Here is a 10,786-nt window from a genome sequence, read left to right as displayed (position 1 = left end):
TTTAATTTCATATTATAGAAAATGATAGAAAAAAGTATAAATGACTAAATGGGAGACATATTTCAAGCCCTATGAAATCTGTAAGATCCAAGAGCTTTGCCTCATGGGCCCACTTGGGGGCCGCAAGGCGCTCCTCAAAACCACTGCCTCATAAGGTGTCACCCCCGTAACTGCAGTTCTTGGATCCGCCCCTGCTTCATCGGCAGTGGTGACGTCTCCATATGAATAAAATATTCTCGAACGGAACGTTAAACAATCAATCAATCAATTTCTAAAGAAACAATGCACATTTGCAGACGTCTTTGCTGCAACCATTGAGAGCTTAGAACATGATGTGTGTCGTTAATGTAAAGGAAGATACACCAATGGGAAGAAAATTACCTGAAAAGGTGTAATGGTCGTAATCTTATTTTTGTAACAGAAGGTGCAGTTAAGAATATATATGTATTTGGCAATTGATACGTGCCAAATGAAATCATATGGTTATTGAGCCCATATTAATGAATATTGGTGCGCATTGTATTTACAGATTACTGAGCTTATAATGGTTATTATAAGTTCAATGAAGTCTTTATCATACAGCTAAACCATGCATCAGTTGTTTTATGTTAATCATTTTATTAATTTGCTTATGAAGGTTAAAACCTGGGGTATTATTGTGTATGAATGAGTGCAATATCACATTTATACTAATTTTTTCCTTCAAAATTTGTGTTTATTTGTCAAATTTATTGCACTTAATTGCTAATTCAATTAACTAAATTATGCTATAACATAAAAAAAAACTTATGCTATAACATTGAAAGCAAATTGGAACAATGCTATTGATATACTTTATTTCTTTGTAGCCTTGCAATGAAAATAAACCAGTGAAACAGAAATCCGAATTGGGTTGTGAATTCAAGTGCATAATACACGTTTCTCAACAACTAAATCCAGCATTAGGAAATGTAGATGGAGATATGCTTTGGTCACTCTCTACATGATTACTTCCGAATTGGCACATTTTCTCCGCAACTGTCTGGGATGATATCGTAGATCCGTAAGCAGCGTAAATACCGTACAGGGGGCCGTACTCATCCCCGCCTTTTATATCGGTCTCTAGAATGTTATTCCCCAATACTCTGCTTGTCTGTCGATCGAATAATCTGGAAAAGGGGTTTCTTCTTTCAAATACAATAACATTTACACAATATCGTACAGTAAATTGATTACAGCCCTTACTTACTTACGTTATGTTACATTGTCTGTCCGTGTTAACCGTTGTCAATACTTTTGTTGTATTTAAGCGTGTTTTTCCTTCTTCTGGACATTTTATGTTCAGACAAGCTGAACGTCGACTGCTTTGGATTGAGTTTTTCTCATCTACTGCTAATGCGGTGTAATTTCCGAGTATATTTCCACGTCCATCATAGCTTGTAGAAGTGAATGTCACAATATCAATGGTTTGATTTACCTGTTCAAAAGTTTACTAATATCATAATTGAAACACAGTCTACGCTGCGAATATCATATATGAATTTAGATACGATTGCATATATTTGGTTACTATATTAACGAAAACCAGTTAGTATCAGGTGAAAAGACAAGCTATGATGTCACTAATTATCTTGAGAAATGGCAGCGATAACGTACCGTCCACCGTGTCACTCAAAGGACACCTTGTGTGAAGTCCAGTTTTTCTGTCTGTATTTGGAATTCAAATCACTAATATTCAAGTCGTTCTTTTTATCCTGATACTCCTAAGCAATTTATGTACGTTACATATTTGGAATGTACCTTGCAACCAATAATGTTTAAATTCGCAATATTCTGTATAGCTGTTAGTGTGTAAATTGGATCTTCTTGTAAAGAACTGGGTTCAATTATTGTCTTACTTTATACACATGTGATAGTGATTTGCAGCTACATGGATGACGAGCTAGTGTTAAATTGGCGAGGTACAGAAATACAATGCTAGTTTTAGTAATGAATCATGGATTTAAAATGCATGACGTTAAAAGATATGAATTTCTCGCATTCCTTTTTTCAACTGACCAAAACTCGCTATAGCACCAAAGGTATTTGGCTTCAGAAAATGTGAGCGACAGCGTCGAAAACGACTGCAATTCTCATATTCTAATGATGCAAATATGATAATTTTATCGTGTAATTTAGCCGTGATTTACAGGTGTTAAATCATCTTTAATTTTGAGGGCTTATAAACTTTCAAGGAAATTGTAAAATAATATCGACAATGGTACCTTTACATTTCAAATTAAGAATGAGATTTAAACCCCCACACTCCCTCAATCTTGGTTTATATTATCAGAGAAATAGAAGACTGCGTAATGTCTAGGGTAAGGGACGTCTCTGTTTGATCCTTTATCGAGTAAGGCATCAATAGTTTTATCAACATACTTGTCTACGTAGTAATACCTTTCTTTGCGTGCGGTATTTAGTCCCAATGGAATATTTTTCATTCATATAGGAACATCACCAGCTCTTGGATGAAGTGCCACAGATTTTGATCGATGCATGACCGTAGTAGTGAGGGTTCTTGACCGTTCCAACGCCTACATTAACACGTGACGCCTACATTAACACGTGACCTCTGCATTTAAAGTCATACCCGGAAGATCAGTGACTTCATTTATAATACCAGGCAAAAGAACAGTCATCACTTAATAACATGGTTACTCGGCGCCGGGATCAAACCTGGGTATCCTGTGAGGATCCGGGTTAGAATAGGTACTCAGTACCCCTTGCTTGTCGTAAGAAGTGACTAAATGGGGCGGGTCTTCGGATGAGACCGCTAAAACTGAGGCCACTGTCACAGCAGGTGTGGTACGTTAAAGATCAATTCCTACTTAAAGGCCGCAAGCACCGAGCATAGGCCTAAATTTTGCAGCCCTTCACCGGCAATTGTAACGTCTCCATATGAGTGGAAACTTCTCGAGAGGGACGTTAAACAATATACAATCAATCAATCAAACCTCGGAAACGGACCCCGCCCCCTCAATAATAGTATTCTAAGTCATAGGTTTGAGTCGGCACCGGGATCAAACTTGGGACCTCCCGTATGCAAAGTAAACACATTGACCACACGAACGAGTATACCTGAATGTAGATTTTCAGAAAACAAGCCTTGGAATACGGTGATGCTATCCTGTACCAGGAATCGACTGATGCAACACTTTGATCCGCCAGTTGCAGTGTGGGTGTATATAAATTACTAAGAGCATCACCTGAAATAAAGACATCATTTCAAAAGAGTCAAAAATGTTCTAAAGAACTACCTATTCAATATTGTGGTTAAATGGCACATGTAATGGCTATACTTGTTCATGTATCCTTTAATGGTGATATATCGCATTTTCAACGTACCCTTTTCGCATATTTTCCCGTAAAATCCCGGTGCACATTTACATATCTGAGGAGCAACACACTGGCCTCCATTCAAACAACTGGGATTACAAATGCCTGTATAGGAAATTAGAGTGTGTTCTACATATAACAAACAACTGGGATTACAAATGCCTGTATAGGAAATTAGAGGACGTTCTACATATAACAAACTGAATTCAATATTTTACAAAACAAAGTATCCACAAAATAGATTATGATGATGAATGACATGTTCACTAATAATGTTGTTATTTTCATTAGACATTTCAATGATTATCCAGTTACAAAAACTGAGCTTCGAATTGCCAGTTTTTTGTTGTTGTTTTTTTGTTTTTTTTTGTTTTTTGGGGTTTATTTTATTTTGCTTTGTTTTTGTTTTTTGTTTGGTTTTTTTTTTTTATTCTTTATTGTTTTTGTTTTTTGGGGGTTTTTTTATTTGTTGTTTTATTTTGTTTTGTTTTATTGTAAGCTCGTATACAGGTTCTTCTGTTTCAAAATTGCGGAAAATAAATAAGACTACTTAAACACCAAATTGCGCATCTGTCGAAAAATTGTTTTTTCTTCATTATCAACTGCATTTAGAACGTCCCTTAATTTTGAATAAGTTTAGGATTCAGAACAGATTCATAAGACATGTCAAGGAAAGTAAGTCGTATAGTATGACGATAAAAATTCTGACCTTGTGAACACGTGCGGCCGGTGTATCCCGACACACAGCTACACGTCCAAGGCGGAATGCACCGTCCTCCGTTGTCACAAGACGGAACACAAACAGCTTAAATGTAAAAGTGCATAAATACTATATATATCTACAAACGAAAATTTCATGTAGTTATTTATGTACAGTTATACCAGTGAATTCACTATTGAAATGATAAGAACTATTTTAAATAAACATGGGCATCTTTACGTAGCAACACAGGGCCTCTGATTTTTCATGTAAAGAATTTATCAAGATTTGAAAATGTGCATTAGTTAACTTCAGATACATGCAGCGTCTTAAGGAAAGACCGACCAAACTAAATGACCTACAATGTGTCTTCTGTCACAAGTGTGTACATGGTAAACTATATCAACACGATTGATAGATTTCATTAGCTAGAATTCTGTAGATATTTACAATTGCATGTCATTATTATTATTTACAGTATTTATATAGCGCATTATATAATAAAAAATAATTACTCTAAGCGCTTTACATTAAAACAACAATAAACTACAATTAAAAATTGAACATACTAGTATCTAAAACAGTGTAAAAAGAAAATATTCGTTTCATTAAAAGAATATAAGTTCTAGCACTGGCTTACACAAAATCATGATTAAACTACAGAAAATACATACAAAAAGGTTTCATAAAAAAGAATATTAATACTGTCACTGGAAATGGCTTACATAAAATCGTGATAAGCAAGTCTGAAGAAGTAAGTTTTTAAATTTTTCTTGAAAAGTTCGAAAGAATTTTCGTTGCGGATGTAACTTGGAAGGTTATTCCAGAGTGTGGCGGTTGCTTTGTCAAACCTTCTGTCGCCATACGTTTTGGTCTTAACTTTTGTTGTTTGAATAAGCATGTCATCGTATACTAGTATTCCATCTAGATGTACTCAATACGCAGGTATGACGTCATCAGGCTAGCTCTGTGCTTTGAGTGACCACGGAGACAAATCCATTCCAATTCAGGTTAGCCATTTTGTAATTTTTATCGTAGAAAGTATGGATGGTTTGATCAGAAATGGCATATGCCTAGTTATGACGTCCAATTATTTCACGGAATTTTCCACTGTCTAACATTTTGACCCGTATTGAAACGAATCGAGTATGGTAAAATTGTCACGGTGTCTAGGTCTTTCATTAAAATTATCTATTGGTATGTCCATGTATAAATAGTTTTGCAGTTGTGATACTGTATATATTTCTGCAACGCAATGCTTTCACGACTCGAAGTAAATTAGGAATGACTATATTATCTAGTACACAGTATATATCAACATACGTGTCTGGCAACTTGTACCCCCGTATCCTGGCCTGCATCTGCACACCTGGGGCGCTACACAGTATCCGCCGTTCATACAAGAAGGGTTGCAAACAGCTGCAATGTAGAACACATTGTTATTGACTCTAATTAAAGCATTTAATAGTAATCTGGTGAAGAATGTAAAAATGTTTCCAGAACATTTCTCCTAAGAAACATTTGCTTCGAAGTTCTATGAAGGTCCATCTACATATAAATAGTAATATTTAGGAAGATTACCAATGCCATTATATACACATGAATAGTAAAACTACCAATGCCTTAAAATACTAAGCAGTGACCCACGTATCGTGCAGGAATCGTATAGCTTTCTCCATCCACTGCAGCATTTAACCAGATGTTTATATGTGCAACACTGTATCCTATCATACACCGACAGTCCTTCACAGGAGTAGTAATCAGGGTAACTAGAAATACACCATTCATAGATATACACTAGTCAGGGTAACTAAAAATACACCATTCATAAATATACACTAGTCAGAGTGGTTAAAAATACGCCATTGATAGATATACACTAGTCATGTTAACTAAAAATACACCATTCATAAATATACACTAGTCAGAGTAACTAAAAATACATTCATAGATATACACTAATCAGGATAACTAGAAATACACCATTCATAAATATACACTAGTCAGGGTAACTAGAAATACACCATTCATAGATATACACTAATCTGGGTAACTAAAAATACACGATTCATAAATGTACACTAGTCTGGGTAACTAAAAATACACAATTCATAAATATACACTAAAACATGGATAAAATCTCGGTAAGAATTGTATTTCATAATTCCTTTGACATTCAATGCTTTTAATTAGTATATTGACTTACTCATCATTTACAAGGCGGCAGCCAATGGACACTTCTGTTCCACAGCTGCAGAAGCTAGGTGCATCGTATTTTCGTACCAAGAAAGTTTGATTTGTCGAAGTTTCGCATAATTGTCTGTTTGAAAATATAAAATGTGTATTTTTTTCAAATGGCTACTCTCTCGTTATCTCGATCTCTCTATTTACAGACATATGCAAATTCTTACCTTGTATTGGATAGTAGAAGACTCAGAAAAATGAAGATGGTAATCATGAACTCTCTATCAATACGTAAACCCATTTCCCCCGTAAATATGTTTGTTATCCCTATTCACGATTGCGTCTGCACAAATACATAGTGTATACTAAATCACTAGGTACGTGTAACTAGTCCTTCGGTCGCATTTATAAATATGAAGCCATATACCATATGCGGTGATAAGCAGAATATGCATCTATAATTATCAACTACCGTTTACCAAACAACTGATGACTATATGTATGCACGTACCAACACTTCGCCGTCAGTTACGCCCCTTGTCCGCCATTTTGCGGTGAAAAAAAATCTTATTTCCCTATGTTGACTTTGTAAAACTCGTGTAGCTTTAACATTTTTTTAAATATTAATTGCATTCAGCTACAGTAAAGTCCGAGGGTGGGACAATTCATATAAAACTAAATAATTACATGTAGCTATAATTCATATTTGTGATTTCTTATATTTGGTGGGGATAAGGGAGTTAACCGATTGGTCTTTCGCTAACCCCGATTCAAATTACTGGTTGATATGTACATTGTAAAGCGTCTTAAGCTCACTGGTTCATATTCATATATTTGTTTAGGTGAAAATGATAGTTGATTTTAGTTATGAGATCTGAAATAATTTTGTTTCATCAAAATCAAATTATTAACCGAACAGTATAGTCTGTTCGTTCCTCTTAATGTTACACATTTTTTTCTTCTTTAAATATTGTAGAAAAATTCGTATTTATTTACTCTTTTCTTCATATTTAACCTATCATTTTTTTTAATGAAGATTTCCTCGGAATGAGCACATTCATTTTACTTTCAATTACGTAAGAGGCTAGAGTGACGAAATTCGGCCCCATTTGCAATGCTGACGAAACAGATTTCCCCCCCCCCCCCAAAAAAAACAAACGACACCAAACAATTCGCATCTGATGATGAAAAACAAAAGATCGAAAATCAAAAGGGTTTGTGTTTTGTTTGTTTAATTTTTGCTAAACTTAGATTAGAGAACAGCAAAACAATTAAGAAGTCTATATTTGTTAATTTGGAAACGGAATCTTCAAAGGAGGAACCAATGTTCCTTGATCACCCTGACGAATGCATGTGTTAAAGGTGAAGATAACGAACAGTGATCAATCTCATAAATCCCATAAGCAATACAAAATAGATAGTTGGGCAAACACGGGCCCCTGGACACACCGGAGGTGGGATCAGTTGCCTAGGAGGAGTAAGCATCCCCTGTCGGCCGGTTACACCCGCCGTGAGCCCTATATCTTGATCAGGTAAATGGAGTTACCCGTAGTCAAAATCAGTGTGCCACGAACGGTCTAACAATCGGTATGAAACACGTGAGACAGCATTTGACCCAATGATAGGTTGTATTGGCAAACTAGATCATTATAATGGCCATAGAATTTGCGAAATGCTTACTTTAATCAAGAATGTTGAAACCCCTGTACCAACAACTTCTTTGTCAGTAGCTTGCCTCGACTTAAAAACTGACCATACGCAGATACGAGCTCTTTTTTTTCTTTCCACCAAAGACAGGAAAATGAAACGTGTTTTTAGAAATATGTTGATAAAATCAATTACGTTTGCTTTCTTGGAATTTTTAAGAATTAAAAGTGTTTCCGAATTTCAACCAAATATCGCTGTTGGTACCCAGACGATTGGCCTTGGCCCTTGAAATTAAAGATTTAAAAATGCCTGAGTAAAGAGGACATATCTTATCTGTTGAATTTCAATGTAAACATCTGGTAACACTTCAGACAAACGCCCTATAAATACTCCTAATATTAACAATGTGCACAAACAACTTGTCTATGCAGATTACTTGTAACGTGATACGTGCCACAATTCAACAATCCGCAATAGCCTGGGACCGATTTTACAAAACAACTGACGACAAAGTCACGAAACTTAAATTGTGTTCACAGTTATTAGTATGTATGAATGAATTAAAACGTTTCTGAGACTTAATTTCCAGCTTCATTTTGTTCATCATTTTACATTGAAGTGAATGATCTTACAATAAACGAGAAAATTTCAGTATGCAAAGTTGGTCATAAGTCGTAAGTTATTTTGTAAACCACACCCCTGATTCGCAAAGCAATCTTACGACTGACGTCAAAGTTCGGGAAAATGCGTTTCAATTTATAGCTAAAAACTGTCCTTGTTTACTTGAATCATTCTGACAAAGAGAAATCAAAGTACTGAAAGTATTGGGAGTCGAGCGTGTATGACGACAGTCTACACTGTAAATGCAGATATGTAGCTCTCTGGGAAATACTGGGACAGATCAGAGTGCTACAGACATACTCCCAATATAACCTTCGATTTACGGCGTAGAAAAAATACGCAGGGTAGATGCCTTACATGGCTTGCATGAGCGTTTCAAAAATTTAAGATAAAAAAATCCAAACATATGTTCCCTCTATACTTGTGTTCAAAATCATTACAGCCCCGTGCAAAGCTTTAAATGTTTTCGTTATTTCGACCTTTCACTAAGTATGGTCCCAAGACATCTATAATGTAGCCGTTTGTTGTTATCATCAACGTTTTCTACAACACTATCGCGGTGGGTAGGTAGTTTCGGGCCCCACTTTAAGCATGTGGTATTACAATGTGTATGATAGTTTTGTCAGTAATTTTATCCATAAACAGCATTCATGATGTCCCTCTCGAGAATATTTCAATCATTTGGAAACGTCATTAATGAAATCAAAACGAAGTTTGTTTGTCGGTTGTGTTTTTTGTTTTGTTTTTGTTATTTTGATTTTGGTTTTTTTCAAAATAAATATTTTGGTTTTATTAAATTATTAAATAGATAGCATATTTTAGAAATCAATTTTGTACGGGAAGGTAATAATGTAATTTGTCTTCATTCAGAATCTCTGAATAGGTTTTCTAACACAAAATTGAATGACATAAGGATATAAAACTTATTTCTCTGCTGTTAGAATTGTAAATTATTATAATTTAACAAAAAAAAAACCCAAAAAACACAAAAAAGTTTCCGACTCGAAAACGATAGATTATATTGCTTTAAAACTGAGTTTTGTTTCTTGATTTTGTTAATTCAACATTACCGTCAGTATCAAGACATTTTTCAAGTAAAAGCTTCCTACTACATTCACGCGCAACAGGTGTAGGTAATCAGAATTGAATAATAAATGAATCTGGTCTGGCTTGTTTGGTACAATATAACTGAAAGGTCTTTCCTTTCATTACAAAATACACATTTATCATACGATTTTCTTGAATACTCAAATGGAGTTGATATTCATGTATATCATTGCATGTTAGAATGTCTTTTTGGGACAAACTGTATTTTTGTTACATATAGTCTGCATTTGTGACGTACATGTATTTCGTAGTTTTTATGAAGTGTATATCCAAGTGACCGGTCAACAGGGGATGCTTACTCCTCCTAGGCACCTGATCCCACCCCTGGTGTGTCCAGGGGTCCGTGTTTGCCCAACTATCTATTTTGTATTGCTTGTAGGAGTTATGAGATTGATCATTGTTCGTTATCTTCACCTTTCTACTTAATGAAAGGTAAAACAAAAACCAAAACAAATAAAACATCACACAGGCAACGAAAGGGTTCGCTTATGACGTAGCACAGCTCCTGATTGACTACTACACCGCGAAACCACTGAAAATGCAACATCATATATGTAGTTTAAGGTCATCTGATGAAGGCTTAAAAGTATATCTGAAAATATCAATGCCAATACCTTTAAAGATGTTCATCATAAAATGCATAACCTTTGGGTGGATATCCTCACGCAATTTACATTACATTATTCAGCGATATTTCATCGTAGATGATCCGAACAATGAGCGTTAAGCAGCCATTCCTATGTAACAGTGCCTGGCACTTATTTCAAATTAATATTTTAATGTTAAAAATATGTAGTTAAGCCAGCCAACATTCGAATATTTGCTCATTTCTGATGTAAGGTATCACGTGATGTGATAAACATGATCACCATTCTTCAATTACAGTATCTACAATTTCTTAAACAGAAGAAACAAAACACAACTGACGCAGAAGGTAAAGATTGGTATGGCTGTCATACATACCGGTACTGTGTTGACAAAAATGATTTCAAAATATCGAACTTATATCTAAACGTCTTATCATGCAATGCTGTTTAAACGGAGATACAGCTGTATTGTCAGGACAAGCAAGGTTTAGGATTGATTGATTGATTATATATTGTTTAGCGACCCTCCCCAAATTTTTCCTCTCATATTTAGATGACACCATTGCCGGTGAAGGACTGCAAA

The 10,786-nt window shown here is 35.2% G+C and overlaps 1 protein-coding gene across 1 annotated transcript; it reads right to left on the bottom strand.

Annotated features, from left to right (window-relative positions):
- Nucleotides 1-818: 818 nt before the first annotated feature.
- LOC130053232 (uncharacterized) lies at nt 819-6,665 on the bottom strand. Its single transcript, XM_056160068.1, has 9 exons — nt 6,469-6,665; nt 6,264-6,377; nt 5,705-5,826; nt 5,381-5,476; nt 4,067-4,162; nt 3,367-3,462; nt 3,100-3,227; nt 1,233-1,456; nt 819-1,148 (listed from the first exon to the last, which is right to left on the bottom strand). The coding sequence occupies exons 1-9, from the start codon at nt 6,540-6,542 to the stop codon at nt 923-925; spliced, it is 1,176 nt and encodes a 391-aa protein (XP_056016043.1). The 5' UTR covers nt 6,543-6,665; the 3' UTR covers nt 819-922.
- Between the last annotated feature and the right edge of the window lie 4,121 nt (nt 6,666-10,786).

This window comes from Ostrea edulis, chromosome 3 (assembly GCF_947568905.1).
Source record: "Ostrea edulis chromosome 3, xbOstEdul1.1, whole genome shotgun sequence".
Taxonomy (NCBI): Eukaryota; Metazoa; Mollusca; class Bivalvia; order Ostreida; family Ostreidae; genus Ostrea; species Ostrea edulis.
This window is presented reverse-complemented; position numbering and strand designations above follow the sequence as displayed.

Bases quoted from the DNA above. Each gene is read 5' to 3' on its own strand.
- LOC130053232 (XM_056160068.1), bottom strand. From the start codon at position 6,542: ATGGGTTTACGTATTGATAGAGAGTTCATGATTACCATCTTCATTTTT. The intron at 5,827-6,263 runs GTAAGTCAATAT...GTGTATTTCTAG, and splicing joins TGCCGCCTTGTAAATGATGA to TTACCCTGATTACTACTCCT. The intron at 3,463-4,066 runs GTCAGAATTTTT...TTTCCTATACAG, and splicing joins CGGCCGCACGTGTTCACAAG to GCATTTGTAATCCCAGTTGT.